At 48.7% G+C, this 15,949-nt stretch overlaps 1 protein-coding gene across 1 annotated transcript; it reads right to left on the bottom strand.

Annotated features, from left to right (window-relative positions):
• Nucleotides 1–33: 33 nt before the first annotated feature.
• Nucleotides 34–15,792, bottom strand: TSNAXIP1 (translin associated factor X interacting protein 1). The gene is made up of 16 exons (XM_026495037.4): nucleotides 15,695–15,792; nucleotides 11,639–11,738; nucleotides 5,911–6,023; nucleotides 5,638–5,764; nucleotides 4,435–4,528; nucleotides 3,452–3,648; nucleotides 2,906–3,041; nucleotides 2,304–2,473; nucleotides 2,067–2,226; nucleotides 1,860–1,990; nucleotides 1,600–1,725; nucleotides 1,316–1,468; nucleotides 1,106–1,215; nucleotides 768–894; nucleotides 549–655; nucleotides 34–344 (listed from the first exon to the last, which is right to left on the bottom strand). Exons 1-16 carry the CDS (start codon nucleotides 15,739–15,741, stop codon nucleotides 104–106), a joined length of 2,139 nt encoding a protein of 712 aa, XP_026350822.1. The 5' UTR covers nucleotides 15,742–15,792; the 3' UTR covers nucleotides 34–103.
• Nucleotides 15,793–15,949: the final 157 nt, after the last annotated feature.

The raw sequence follows: 15,949 nt of genomic DNA, 5'->3' as shown, positions 1-15,949 counted from the left end.
CTCAACTCCTCAGCATAACCTGGAGAATAGGTTCAGACAAATAATTTTATACTAAAGGTCAGAGGTTAGCAGCACTGGAGCACTAAGACTGCCCATAGTGGCCCTAGCTTGCAGGCTCCTGCTCTCGAGACCCCATGCGCCTGATGTCAGTCATCTGAAGCCGCTGCAGGGCAATCTTGAGCTGTACCACAATGCCTTCTTCCTTCTCTTCACCCTCCTCAGGCAGTTCTGTCATGGGGAGCTGGAAGGCCCAGCTCAAGTAGCCATTTAGGGTCCGCTTGTCCAGGCTGGGATCGATGTTCATCAGGGCTTCACGTACCTTGGGTAGGGTTACCTCATCATCGCTACCCCACAAAGAAAGAGAGACAGGCCTTGACCCCTCCATTCTGCACCCCAGACCCCAAGGTGCCCTCTGCTGAGCTTGAGCAGTATATAGTACCCAGCAGCAAGCGTAGTGCACAGGGAGACCCAAGGCCTTGAGACACCACCCTGTGGGATAGGGACTTGCCTATGGCTAAGTGGGCCTAAGGGCCTCAGGAGTTACTCACAGTTCCAGGCCCAGCTCCTGTTTTAGCTCCTCTAAGTACTCATCCTTTTCATCCATGTACTGTTCCCACAGCTTTTGTACAAAGGGCATACTCTGGCCCTCTTCATCCTGGGAGGGCCCACAAGGCAGGGTGAGAATCACATTGGTTGGGGTCTAGCAGAGGCTAGGGCAGAGCTGGGCAAGTTCCTGGACAACCACTGTCCAACACATACATACCCACCTCTATAAATAAAGAGCGGTAGTTAAGCAAGTCTGCATTGCTGCTGTTGGGATGCCAGCCTCCTGCCTCCATCAACTCCTGAATTTTCTCTTCCTTCTTGAAGGGGAAGGTGCTCTTGAGGACAGTGCTGTGGGGAAACAAAAGGGCCAAGAGGCCTGGCTGAGGCCTGCTTACCCATATTCCTATACTCCTCTGTCAGCCCCACTAGTGCTCGAAAAGAACAACAGGTGTTGAGGCTGTGAGCCCTTCCTGCCAGGCTTCCCTTTACCCTGCACATCTGGGAGCCTGGCCATATGAAATGTTGAACAGGAGTTGGGGTGGCTGGACCAGCCTCTCACCTTAAGTTCTCCATGGTTATCAGCCCCTCGTTCTGACTGTCAGCATTTGTCATCTCCTTCAGCAACTGTGCCACTGTCTCCTTCTGCTTGATGTATACACTCTCACTCCTCTACAGGGAAGGAAGCATTGACTAACTTGCTGCTTCCTGGAGTGGTAGGGATAGAGCTGGCCTATGCTGGGGACAAAGGGAGGGCCAGGCCCAACCTCACCTTTCCCATCAAGACTGCATAGAACTGACTCATGACCTCATTAGAGCGGAAAAGCTTGATATTTTCAAAAATGGTGTAAGCCCAGGCCATGGCTTCACCAGGTCCAAAGCGATGCTCCAGGAAACTGAAGAAGAAATCTGGGAATTTCTCTTTCTGCAGGGTGGGAGATGACTGTTTGATAAGCCTGCCCCATGATGGGTTGGCCCTTCTCCCTAACACCTCAATGGAACCCCCTGGAAGACTCTGGAGGCCACACCAGGCCAAAGTGGCCCACGAGATCTGACCTGCTCCTCAAGGAGACGTTGCTTCCAGACATCCTTGAGGAGGTTTACCACATCCTTCTTGGTTGGCTTCTTGTTCTCCACAATGCCATCAAATCTAAGGAAAGGAGGGATGGCTTCCCCATAGCCCTGGAAAGGAGAGCGTCAGTTCATCTCTGGGCCAAGGCAGAGCCCCAGATGGTTCTCCCAGAACCTCAAGTCTTAGCAGCAAGGCCTGGCTATTCTGACTCTGTCCCCAAACCTCCGAGCCCAGGGACCCCTACCAGACCAGGAAAGAAGTCTTTCTCCCGGAGCAGCCCCTCGCCAATCTCCTCCAGGAGCACATCTACCAGCTGGTCGCTGTTCTTGCCCTCAGCCAGCATTTGCCAGCGATCTGGGCCCCCAGCCACCACATCTGCAGGTGGAGAGAGGGAGCTGGAGTCCAAACCACATCCTTGAGCAGTCCCTGGGAGCGTGATGGCCATCATTACCTTCGCACTTGCTCCAGTCAGGCCGCGGTGTAGAGGTGCGCTGGATCTCCTGGAGCTCAGAATGAAACCGGTCCCGCTCCTTCAGTGTGGTCATATGCAACTGCAGCAGTATCTCGTGCTCCTTGCAGACCTCTTCGTAGTCACTTCTCAGGCTGTCCAGCTGTGGATAAGGTGATTGATCCTTGCTACCTACCTGCATGACCCTGCCCTGCCCTCCCTGCCCACCAGTACCTGTACCTGCTCCTGCAGATCCTTATTGGTCTTCTCCTGCATTTCAAAGTCCCTCCTGGGCACCACATCTCCAAAGTTGGCCTTCATGGTGTTGAGTTCCATCTGCGTGCGGGTCAGGTCTTGCCGGGTCATCTTCAGAGCCAGTGTTAACTTCACGGGGTCCTCCCCCCAGATGCCTGCCAGAGCACCCGCCAGCTTGTATCACCCTGGCTCTAGGGCCTGTAGCCTAGGACAGGTTTAGAGTGTCCCTCGGGGCCTGGTCACAGGTCCTTCTCTCCCTGACTGGGAAGCCCTGCATCTTTCCCACAGCACTAACAGCTTAGGACTTTGGGTTTAAATAGAGAAGCCCAGGACATGGGGTACCAGGTCTGTCCTGCTCTCGGGGAGTCTAGGCTGTCTCAGCAGGCAACAATTGCTTCCTACTTAAACAATGAGTCTATGATTCTCAGTCCAGCTCAAAAGATCCATAGATTCAGGTGGCAGCAGAAACATCCCCACTTTGTGAATGGGCATGGAATGAACAGACATTAAGAGAGTTGAATGAGTGGGGATGAGTGGCGAGACTCCTCTCTAGCACCTCAGGGGAGAGAAACCCACCTCAGGCTTACCTGGGGACTGGGCTAGTGACATGTCCTCCCTCTGGTACCGCAGCTCATTCAGGTCTGCAATGAGGATCTTGCGGGCATCTCGCTCGCTGAGATAGCGCAGGTACTCCTCAGCCAAATTCTTTCTCAGTTTGGATACCTGTTGGGAAGGTGGCTATGGGGTCAGGGGCTATAGCTAGCCATCAAAAGGGATGGGATGGGTGCTGAGTGGCCCCATCAGGGCCTGGAAACAGGAAAGTTGGAGGGAGAAGGAGACAGGCCATTCCCGAGAATCCAGCGAAATGCCAATGTGTCCTCCTGTGGAGAAAGTTTGGCAGCCAAGAAGCAGGACTGCTGGCAATTGGGGCCACATGAAGCCAGTGCTAAGCTGAGGAGGAAGGGGCAGAATGTGGAGGTAGGGCCTCTGGGGGGGGGGTGGTGGCTCAGTATATCATTCCAGGCAGAAGGGTAGAGAGTTAGGGAGTCACCTTGGTGCCCAAGGCCTCAGATCACCCCTGGGTGGGGGTAGCAGGAATTCAGGGAGTTGGTCACCACACTACTCCCATTCACCTCGCTCTGCAATGAGATCTTCTCCTCATTCTTTTTGTCAATGAGTTTTAGCAAATTCATCTTCTCTCTCTTCAGCATGGAGATTTCATATCTCTCCTCAGCCCTCATGGCCAGGATCCTCTCATTGCAGTCCTCATTCACAGTGATGAGCTTGGCCTTCAGGGGCTCCAGAGCCCGAATCTTCTCCCTCTGGTGGGCTAAGCAGGGACAGGTGGGAGAGTCCCTTTGGGACCATAGAGAACAGCCAGGAGACACTGATCCTAAGGTCACAGTGAGTGGCTATGTGCCTTGCAAACTCCAGGAGTCTATGCATGCCTTGTTCAAAGCATGGCCCCTGCTTAAGGCCTTCCTGCATTTGATTTTAAACCAGAGACAGAGTCTGGCTGAAGACTGAGGTTTCATCTATGCCCTTTCTCCCTTTATTTATTTATTTTTTAATTTCAAACATTTTTATTTATTTGACAGAGAGGGAGAGAGAGAGCACGAGAGAGTACACAAGCAGGGGGAGCAGCAGAGAGAGAGAGAAGCAGGCTCTTTGCTGAGCAGGGAGCCTGATGCAGGCCTCCGTCCCAGGACCCTGGGATTATGACCTGAGTGGAAGGCAGACACCTAACCGACTGAGCCACCCAGGCGCCCCTCCCTATAGCCTTTAGTCCTGCAGGTGTACCATGACCAGCACCTCCCATGCCTGGTTGGGGAGGCTCATCACTTCCCAGAGGTACTCACTCCCTCCTGGGTTTCACTCTCAATAGTAAAGTTGCTTTCTTTCCTACAGATACTCCCTTACCATGCTTCCCAAGGACAGGAGGTAGTCGGGTGCTCTATCACACAGGACAGTGTAAGCAAAAAAGCTGAGCAAGGCTTGGTGACCTCAAGGCCCAGTTAGTAGCTGCCCCAATACTTCTGCACAGCCCCAGAAGGTCAGAGTAGGATCCTCTCCATGCCTTCCAGACTGGATCTGGGCACAGAGGCTGCAGTCTTACCCAGCATCACCTCATATGCATTCTTGATGGAGGATAGCAATGGCTTGTACGTTTTAAAGTCCTCTATGAAGAACTCAAAGATTTCTCTGTAAGGCTGGCAAGAAAAGGGGATCTGTCACCTCCTGGTCTATACCTGCCACTCTCTTGAGCTTAGAAGTACTGTAGCATGAAACTGCCAGGTGACCCATATTCAAATAAATGCCCCAGGGCACCACCTGGGTCTCTTAGTGCCAGGAAGCTGAGGGCAGCTCTGTCCCTCTCAACTGTTCTCTGGAGGTCTCTCCTGGTACTATCTCTGAAGCCTGAAAGATGACCTGGATCAGGGCTGCCCCACTCTGGCTCTCCAGGCATCCAACCTTCTCCAAGCACTGTGCCTCAGTTGGCCTCTCACCTCTTGCCATCTTATAGACCTGTAGAGGCAGGAGGAGATCAAACACTCTAGCGTTGTATTCTAACCAAATAGAGGTGTGTTTTCCTGTTCCATTTGGACACAGAAGTTTTGGGAGGCAGCATTACATACTGGAATTAGCACAGGCTCTGGAATTAGCCCTGAGTTCACATCCCAGCCCCACCACTTCATAGCGATCTGCCTTCTCTGAAGTTCTGCTTCCTTGATGAGGTACCTTCAGCCTGTGAGATGGTATTCAAGGCCCCATTCAGGGCCTGGCATGCAGATGATGCTCATCAAATGCTTCTGTCAGTGACTAAGTCAGAAGTGAGGGATTCCCTGTCATCATCCCTGTTTGAGCACGAACTTGCTGATTCCCTCCTTAATATGTACTAGAATCTAATCTGCATCTAGGTTTTTCTATGTGTCTGGGCTGAGTTCCTAAAGCTTGGATCTGTCATCCCTAGGCTGGTGAACACTGTATGACACCTTCTTGCCCAACTGCTCCACTGATTGATGTCCAACAACCCATTCTAGACTGAAGATCACAGAGCTGAAGGGACTGGAGACAGCATCCAGTCTACTACCTGATTCAGGTGTGGAAACTCAAACCTCAGTAGAGTTTTGGTTTTATACTGGCAGCTTTGCCTGCTCACTAACTTTGTCATAGAACATGTTTCCCTTACCAGGAATGGGGACCCCAAAGAGCTGGGAGAGGCTGGTCTCTCCTGAAGTCTGAAGTGCTCAGTCCTAGTGAGTAAGGTTTCCTCCCACCTGTCCTCCCACCCTCCCCATAGTTATTCTGTGGCTCTAACCTGCAGCCTCAGCTCCTGGGTAGAATCTGTGCTCAGGTCCAGCAGGAGGAGCTCCTTGCGTAGGTAGTTCTCTAGCTGCTCCAGGTACCTTGGCTTAGTAATTCCCAGGGGCTGCTTCTGCCAGCTACTGCAGGGGGTGGCGGGATGAGATGTGATGGGCACCCCCAGGGCTCTTGCATCATTAGTCTGGGGCAGCACACAACCCTATGCTATCTCTGGGTTCAATGCTGGATCTGTACCAGCCCATCCACCACGGGGCTGACCCCAGCTTACCCTGCTCGTTTCCGATAATCATATGAACAGGGCTTTCGATTATGCAGAATGGTCTGACCACTGGTGTATGTGGGCCATGGGGACAGTTGGCCACCAATGGAGAACTGACAGGACTGCAGGAAGAGACAGATGGTGTTACCATGGCAACAGTGCTCCCTTTCCTGATGCTACTCTCCATCCTCCTCCCTCTACTCTTTTTTTTTTTTAGATTGATTTATTTATTTGAGAGAGAGAGGGAGAGAGCACGCATGCATGTGCAAGCGTGGGGGGGTGGGCATAGGGAGAGAGTCTCAAGCAGACCCCCACTGAGTGCAGAGCCCACGCGGGGCTTGATCCCATGACCCTGAGATCATGACCTGAGTTGAGACCAAGAGTAGGAAGCTCAACCAACTGAGCCACCCAGGAGCCCCTACTCTTTTTTTTTTTGAAGATTTTATTTGTTTGTTTGTTTATTTATTTACTTATTTATTTGAGTGAGAAAGCGTGTGCACACAGGAGAGGGTGGGGGGGTGAAGGGAGAGAGAGAATATCAGCAGACTCCATATCAAGTATGGAGCCGGACTCAGGGCTCAATCCCATGACCCTGAGATGATGACCTGAGCCCAAACCAAGAGTTGGACACTTAACTGCTTAATCAACTGAGCCACCCTGGCACCCCACCTCCCTCTACTCTTGATTTTTTCCCCTAACATCTCTCTCTGTCTCTTTTTTAAGTAGACTCCACACCCAACCTGGGGCTTGAACTCATGGCCCTGAAATCAAGAGTCGCATGCCCTACCAAATGAGCCAGCCAGGCACCCCTCCACAACATCTCTTAATGTGGTTCATAATTAAGACAATGGGCCCTAGAGGTAGAGTTTAGGTTAAAAAGCCAGATATCCCTTATTGGCTGTGTGACCACAGGCTTAACTTCTCTGAACCTCAGTGTCTGCGTTTGTAAAATGCAGATGGTTTTAGTTCCCACTGCACTGTATTAATGTGCGGATGCAGTGAGAAAACATGAAATTGGTTTACACAGACTCAGACACCTACTTGGAACTCAGTAAAGGTGAGCTATTCTTCTCTTCTGTAGGTATGTCAGTGAGTATTGCATATCTGTACTATGAAAACAGATGTGAATAGCGATCTGTACCAGCCCTTGCCCCACAACACAGTCCAGTGAAAGAGACAGAAAGAGGAGGGCAGGCCCAGCCTCCTGCCTGGACTGACACACAGATAAGACTGCAGAGATGCAACAGGGAGAGCTGTGGACCCTAGGAGGAGACTGAGCTGTACCCCCTGAGTGGGGAGAAGGTAGGTGGGAGTGCCCTGAAGCAGTGGGATCTCATTTTGAACATTGAGCAGGGGTAGAGAGTGGAAGCAGTTAATATGTATGGGCTGTTTTTTTTTTTTAAAGATTTTATTTATTTATTTGAGAGAGAGATGGAGATAGCAAGAGAGAGCACAAGTGGGGAAGAGAAGGAGAAGCAGGCTCCCTGCTGAGCTGGATGTGGGGCTAGATACCAGGATCATGACCTGAGCCGAAGGCCGACGTTTAACCAATGGGGCCACCCAGGCGCCCATGGGCTGGTTTTTTTTAAGCTTTTCATGAAAATACTAAAAACTTTAGGGGAAAAAAGTGAGCTTTTGACTCAGCGAAGCTCACTTCTATAGTTCATCCATCCAGTCATCCATTTGTTCATAAGACATTCCTGGGACCATAGTACATTCTCGACCTGCTGGGTTCTAGGGACATGAGGGAAGCTGGGGGTATGATGGAGGTGGGGTGACAAGTGAACTGATAATCACAAGTCAGCACTAAAGCCAGTACAGATTACCAGGAGGGGACAAGCCCTGAGTGGAAGGGACCAGGGGACCAGGGGAAGCTAATCATCTGGTAGGAGATGGTAATGTCTGTGATGTTTATTCAGTAAAGCTTGAATGAGTATATAAGAAGAGCTGAGGTCATCTGGGAGAGGGTGTGTGTGTCAGGGTTAGAGGTGGGGCACAAAGACATCCTGGGTAGCACCAACATCTCAGGGAAATAGCAGGTGTTTTAAAAAGCTGTGAATAGGGGTGAATGCCCAAGGACAGCAGGCTGCTTGAGGCTGAGGCCTGGGGTGGCCATTGTAGAGGGAGAAAGAAATGGAGTAGCAACTTTATGCAGAAGGGGCAGTCCTCAAAGCCTTATGACTGTGAAAAAATTAGAAAAGTCCTAAATGCCTAGAAATTAGAAAACTCCTAAGTGTCTAAAAATAGAAGCAGTCACAAAATGATTACATAAAGGTTTAACTGTAAATATGCTAATGCTATAGCTCTAAGGGTTAAATAAACCCTGAAATTAGGGAATAAGTACAACTAGGTAAAAACGCATATCCAGAAAAGACAGAAGAAATAGTCTAGAAGGTTATCAGCAATTATTATTCTCTAGTGATAGGCCATTAGGTGCTTATTTTTCTGTAACTGAACATTTTTCAAAATTTTCTATAATGCACATAAATTATTTTCCAATTTAAAAGAAAATTGGGGGCGCCTGGCTGGCTCAATTGATAGAGTGTGTGATTCTTGATCTTGGCATTGTGAGTTCAAGCCCCATGTTGGGGTGTAGAGATTACTTAAGAATAAAATCTTTAATAAAGAAAGAAAAGAAAAGAAAATTTAGAGTTCAATGTTGAATTCACTATTAGAGCTCCCTCTGTGACCCTTAACTATTTAGAATTTTAACAAGAAATTCCTATTTTTCTTGACCCATTAAGTTCTTAGAATACAACATGTTATAGAAATAATGTTGGGGGGGCGCGCCAGGGGGGCTCAGTCATTAAGCATCTGCCTTCGGCTCAGGGCGTGATCCTGGTGTTCTGGGATCAAGCCCCGCATCAGGCTCCTCCGCTGGGAGCCTGCTTCTTCCTCTCCCACTCCACCTGCTTGTGTTCCCTCTCTCGCTGGCTGTCTCTCTCTCTGTCAAATAAATAAATAAATAAATAAATAAATAAATAAACAAATAAATCTTGAAAAGAAAAGAGAAAGAAAGAAAGAAAGAAAGAAAGAAAGAAAGAAAGAAAGAGAAAGAAAGAAAGAATAAATGAATGTTGGGGGTATCTGGCTGGCTCAGTTGGAGGAGCATGGGACTCTTGATATCAGGGTCGTAAGTTCACATCCCATGTTGGGTGTAGAGATTACTAAAAATAAGTAAACTTTAAAAAAAAAGAAAGAATGTTAAAACTACATGTTCAAAATGTTTGGGACATGGTCAGAGCAGCACTCACAAGGTATTTATTTTATTTTTTTAATTAAAAAATTTTATTATTTATTTAATTTTAAGTAGGCTCCACATGACCCTGAGATCAAGATCTGAGTTCTGGCAAGAGTAAGATGCTTAATGGACTGAGCCACCCAGGCACCCCTTTAATTATTTTTTAAGTAATCTCTACCCCTAATGTGAGGCTCGAATTCATGACCCTGAGATGAAGAGTCGACTCCTCTACTGACTGAGCCTGCCATATGCCCTGGTATGTATGTATGTATGTATGTATGTATGTATTTTTTAAAGATTTTACTTATTTGACACAGAGAGAGAGAAAACTCAAGCAGGAGCAGCAGGCAGAGGGAGAGGGAGAAGCAGGCTCCCCGCTGAGCAGGGTGCCCGATGGGGGACTAGATCCCAGGATCCTGGGATCATGACCTGAGTTGAAGGCAGGCGCTTAACCAACTGAGCCACCCAGGTGTCCACCCCGGTATTTATATTAATTGCTTAAAATACTTTTGCTATCTATTAGGAAAGAAAGCCTTAAGCTTTCTTTCTGTTTGAAAAGAGCTATGGGGGCACCTGGATGGCTCAGTGGGTTAAGTGCCTGACTCTTGATTTCAGCGCAGGTCATGACCTCAGAGTGGTGGGATTGAGCCTCCAGCCCCCAGCCCCGCGCCTTGTCCCAGGCTCTGCTCAACTCAGAGTTCGCTTGTCCCTCTCTCTCTGCTCCTCTCCCCACTGGGTGTTCTCTCTGAAATTAAAAAACAGAAAAGTATTATCAATAATAACATTTTTTAAATAGTAAAAACAAAAACCCCCAAACCAAAGACTAAATAAAAGTATAAATAGACAAATTGGAAAAATGAGAGAAGTCAAACTGTTAAAAATAATGTTTTTGAAATTTGTCAAAAATCGATGTGATTTTTTTTTTTTTTTTTTTTGGATGTGATTTATATAAAAGTGGCGAGTAACCCTGAAAGACACCTGGGAATTTGTCAAACAAGCACCTGACCCTAGTGAATTAAGTTTTTCAGACTTTCAAAAGGCCAGTCCTTGTGCTCTGCCGTTTCTGTGGAGAGAAAACGTGGTCCCCCTACATTGATTCCTGGGCAAGTGCGGCTTCCAGGTAGGTCTTGGTTATCATTACCAGCTGGCCTCCACCAGCAGATGGGTGGAAAGAGGTGTTCCCGGGCGCTACATGCTGTTTCTCCCTGCAGGTGGAAACGGGAAGGGCGGCCACAGGGCGGGGCAGGGGTAGGGGGTGGGGAAGGGTTGCCGGGTGGCGGGAGGGAACAATGCCCCCTGGTGGTTAAGAATGGAGATGTTGCGGCCGCACGAAAGAGCTGGGACCCAGATACACTGTATGGGTGGCAGCTGAGTGGAGTGGGGAGCGTGTGCCTCAAGTCATGGGAGCGTGGGCCCCAGTGTTCTGGGGCCGTGGTTGCGTTTGGTCTCCGCGAAGAATCCACACTGACCCCTTTTCCTTCTCTGGAGTCGGGATCCCCATGTAGGGAGTCTCCAGCCTCACAATGTATGGGGCCCATGTGTCTCCAAATTGCCCATACAGGACACACACAAAGAAAACCACCACACAGCCCAATAATGCTCTACTGTGAGCTGGAGTTATAAGTTTGCTAAACTGTTTTTCAAAAAAATTAAATTAATAAAATGTGTTTTTTCATCTAATTCTGATAATGGCTGTTTGCTAATTAAATAATTATAATCCTATGATCATATCAACAAAACCCCAAAAGTACTTAATGAGACAGCATTCATTTTTTTTTTTTATAAGTAAGCTCTAGGCCCAACCTGGGACTTGAACTTACCAACCAGAGATCAAGACTCACATGCTCTACCAACTGACCCAGTCAGGTGCCCCAAGATAGAGAGAGCATTCATTTTTACATAAACACTAAAAAGAAGAGGAATGGAGGAAGGACATTTCCTGAGGCTAATAGAGTCTCTACTTCCAACCCAGAGCCAGCAACACAAGGGGGGAATAGCCCTTTACGCCTGCCTTCACATACCTACACACAGCATTATGGAGCTCTCAACATATGCTTACCAACTCAAGTACCCTATCAGAAACCAGGGCCATACAGAAAAAAAGATACAGTCACAGCCCTGAAGGACCTTGGCAGATCTGGTATAACCATCCCAGCACGTAGCACAATGCCTGGCATATGTCAGGCTAAATGAAAAAATGAGGTCCACTCCAGAATGCTGAGCTGCAGGGGAAGGGTGTCCATGGACAGCAGCTGCATCTCTCTCTGTCAGGGGAGGTCTGGAAGGGCTTTTCAGATGAGGAGCAGCCAGTGTGCACCCCCCTACCTCAGAGCCTGATGGGCCTGTCCTCTGTGAGCCACACTCCCTTAACTGGGGAGAAGCCACTCTGGGAGGCATGTTTCAGATGGGTGGTGCTTTGGGGTTGCAGAGAGGGAGGCAGATAGGATCTGAGATCTGACATTTGGGTTTCCAACAAGACGAGACATTGCCACTAACCAGCGTCTTTCGTTTCTGAGAAAGCTTGCGATTCTGGGTGTTCTTGGTTTCTGTGAGGAAGGAGTCATCTATGGTCCCTTCTGAAGGCCGCATGTGTGTTCTGCACAGAAAAGGGGAAGACAGTGGTAGGTGACAGAGCCCTGAGTGGGAAGAGCACCTCCACCCTTCCCAAATCTACAAGACATGGCCTCTTCTCTCTGCAGATCTGGCTCTGGGTCTTCCCAGCACTGCCTACAGATTCCCAGAGATGCTGCCAACAAACTCCTGGCCCTGAGCCCAAAACATTTTCCTACATTCCCGGAACCCTTCTCATGCTGAGAATCTCACCAATTCCTGCAGTGATAGGAAAGTCTCACCATGAGCCCAGAAAACTCTGTAGGCTTACACTTTCATTCAGTGTTCAGATGAGCTTCACGTTTGTGACTCTGACACTTTCTAGGGATGTGATACCAAAGGCAGGTGCTATAGGAAAAGAAGCACAGGGCCTGGGGTCCAAGAGCTGGGGTGTGAGTCCCCATCCTGCACTTGCCCGCTGAAGGTCCTGGGGGCTGACGTCTGGGGTTCAACAGGAACCCCTGAGCAAGTCATTTAACCTCTCTCAGCCTTGTTTGCACATAAGGAAATGGAGACAAGTCTTTCTTTTCTTTTCTTTTTTATTTATTTATTTATTTATTTATTTATTTTAAAGATTTTATTTATTTATGTGACAGAGAGACAGCCAGCGAGAGAGGGAACACAGCAGGGGGAGTGGGAGAGGAAGAAGCAGGCTCCCAGTGGAGGAGCCCGATGTGGGACTCGATCCCGGAACGCCGGGATCACGCCCCGAGCCGAAGGCAGACGCTTTAACGACTGCGCTACCCAGGTGCCCCTCTTTTCTTTTTTATGATTTTATTTATTTGAGAGAGAGGGAGAGAGAGAGCACGTAAGCGAGCATGAGCAGGGTGGAGGGAGAGGGAGAAGCAGACTCCCCGCTGAGCAGGGAGCCCGACATCCCAGGACCCTGAGATGAAGGCAGACACTTAACTGACTGAGCTGCCCAGCTACTCTAACACTTTATGCTTTATTTTTTAATTTTTTAAAAATATTTTATTTATTTATTTATTTATTTATTTATTTTAAAGATTTTATTTATTCATTTGACAGAGAGAGACAGCGAGCGAGAGAGGGAACACAAGCAGGGGGAGTGGGAGAGGAAGAAGCAGGCTCACAGCGGAAGAGCCTGATGTGGGGCTCGATCCCAGATCGCCGGGATCACGCCCTGAGCCGAAGGCAGACGCCCAACCGCTGTGCCACCCAGGCGCCCTTTTATTTATTTTTTTATTTGACAGAGAGACAGAGAGAGAGCATAAGCAGGGGAGTGGCAGACAGAGGGAGAAGCAGGCTCCTGGCTGAGCAGGGAGCCCAATGTGGGACTCAATCCCAGGACCCTAGGATCATGACCTGGGCCAAAGGCAGACACTTAACCAACTGAGCCACCCAGGCGCCTCCAGGTGACCCTCTACTTTATTTATTTTTTTCAAGATTTTATTTTAAGTAATTTTTTTAAAAGATTTTATTTTATTTGACAGAGAGAGAGACAGCCAGCCAGAGAGGGAACACAGGCAGGGAGAGTGGGAGAGGAAGAAGCTGGGCTCGATCCCAGAACTCTAGGATCACTCCCTGAGCTGAAGGCAGACGCTTATCGACTGAGCCACCCAGGCGCCCCTATTTTAAGTAATCTTTACACCCAATGTGGGGCTCAAACTTACAACTCCAAGATCAAGAGTCACATGCCCTACCAACTGAGCCAGCTGGGCACCTCCCTATATTTCTACTTTAAAGGTGGAGAAAACTCAAGTTATCTAACAGATGGCAGGCAATGGGTTTGACAGGGGTATGTCCTGGCATTGAGTGAACTCAAGGGGCTGAGTTCTATCCACAAAGCTACTGTGTCAGGGATGTGAGGATGAAAGGAGAAAGCCAATGGGGAGCAGAAACCTCCCTCAGGGAAAATATACAATTTGTTGTTGTTGTTGTTGTTGTTTAAATATTTTATTTGTTTATTTGAGAGAGAGAGAGGGAGGGAGGGATGGAGAGCATGAGTGGGATGAGGGGCAGAGGGAGAAGCAGACTCCCCACTGATCAGAGACCTGATGTGGGCTTGTTCCTGGGACTCGATGCTGGGACTTGATCCTGGGACTCTGGGATCATGACCTGAGCCGAAGGCAGATGGTCAACCAACTGAGCCACCCAGGCATCCCAGGAAATACACAATTTGAAGATCCCTTTTAGAGAAACTGCTGACATATTTATAGTACTAAGGTCTGGCCTATACTTCATCATCCTGGCTTTGCTCTAAAGGGAGCTAGAGAAGGACACCCGTACTGTGCCTCTAAAGGAAACAGCTTGGCCCAATGTACAATAGTGGTAAAGAATATGGACAGGAATCAATGATATTTTGTACTACCACCAAATTCAGCCTCAGTAATTGCATAATGCTGCTGCTTCTGCTTCTGCTGCTTCTGCTTCTTCTCCTTCTCCCTCTCCCTCTCCTTCTTCTTTAGGATTTTATTTTTAAGTTATCCCTATACCCAATGTGGGGCCCAAACTCATAACCTGGAGATCAAGAGTCACATGCTCCACCAACCAGCCAGCCAGGTGCCCCCATTATGCTTTCTTCTTAAAATAGATGGGCATTTATTCTCCTGAATCTGTTTCATATCCCTTTCAAACATGACTGCAGTTTCCTATATCATTCCTGTGCTGGGTAACGACAGTCTTTCTCAAGCCTGCTGTCTGGTTCTTGTAGATTCATTTTAGCTCTGGATAAAATAATTAAATTAGCAAATAATTTCCTGACTTTTTTTTTTTTTATTTTTAAGAGAGGTGAGGAGAGGAGGGACAGAGGGAGAATCTTAAGCAGGCTCCATGCCCAGCACAGAGCTGATGCGGTGCTGGATCCCACAACCCCAAGATCATGACCTGAGCCAAAATCAAGAGTCAGACACTGAACTGACTGGGCCTCCTAGGCGCCCCTCCTGACTTTTGTAGGCTTTCTTTGTTGGGGCAGCAAACCCTGAAGGATTAGAGTTTAGGTGAGATCAGGTTTTTGCATTGATAATGAATAGAAGGGAGAAACTACATTCATTAAACACTTACTGAATGCTTAGTATATGCAAGAGCTGTGATGACAGCTTCACTTACTCTGCCTATATTTTCTCAACAATGTTTGTGAAGTGGGTTGTATCATCCCCATGTTTTGAGATACAGAAGCAGAGGCCCGGGACTCAAGAGACTTCTCTGAGTTCCCAAAGCTAGAAAGATACTTAGCCAATCTTTTTTTAATTTTCAATTTAAAAAAAAATATTTTATTCATTTGAGACAGAGAGAGAGAGAGCACGCTAATGAGCCGGGTGAGGGGCAAAGGGAGAGGGAGAAGCAGACTCCCCATTGAGCGGGGAGCCCCACCTGGGGCGGATCCCAGGACGGGGAGATTATGACCTGAGCCAAAGGCAGACGCTCAACCACCTGAGCCACTCAGGCGTCCCACATTTTTGTTTTAATATGTACACTTTGTGGCTTTCCTGGCTAATAGAACTTGTTGTCATATTTTGCAGTGCCCAGAGGCTGCAACCCCTGAATAGACAAGAATCTTTGCCATAAACCAATGGGTGAAGAGGCAGTTTATCCCTGTGGCTAAGAGCTCGGGTTCAGAAGTCTCACATGGCTGGATTCAAATCCTAGCTCCACCACTTATAAACGTGTAAAACACATCCAGGCTTCCACTCATTTGTAAAACGGAGATATTACTATTTCATAGAGTTGTGAAGTTAAATGTGCCATATATAAGGCACTTGGCACATAATATATGCTTAATACATGCTGGCTCTTACTGATGATAAAATGCGCCGACCCTTTTGCTAGCACCTAATGTCCTCAGCAGGCTACATCAGTCCGGATCCGTTTCTGCACCACCGATCCTGTGGGGCCTGAAGCCCTGGACCAATGGACAGAGGCATTTCTCTTTCTGGAGGTTCTCAAACCCTCCTCTCCGCCCTCAGTCCGGTCAGCTCCTACCTCGACGTGGTCGCGAAGCTGGAGCACCGCGGCTTGGCGGAGGCCATGACCCTCGGGCAGCCGGGCAGCCGGCACCCGCGGCCCGGGAAGCTGTAGTAGTGTACAGCCCGTCGCTATGGCGACCAGGCCCCAGCATCCCAGCGGCGGGGGCGGGGTCAAGGTTCTTCCACGCCCTCCCCCCCCCCCACCCCGAGCCCGCAGGCGAGGAGGAAAGCCAATTAGCAAAGCTGGCCTCGGACCCGGGAGCATGGTCCC

Source organism: Ursus arctos, unplaced genomic scaffold (genome assembly GCF_023065955.2).
Source record: "Ursus arctos isolate Adak ecotype North America unplaced genomic scaffold, UrsArc2.0 scaffold_19, whole genome shotgun sequence".
NCBI lineage: Eukaryota > Metazoa > Chordata > Mammalia > Carnivora > Ursidae > Ursus > Ursus arctos.
The sequence above is the reverse complement of the archived record's forward strand: the minus strand, read 5'-3'. Positions and strand labels throughout refer to the sequence as shown.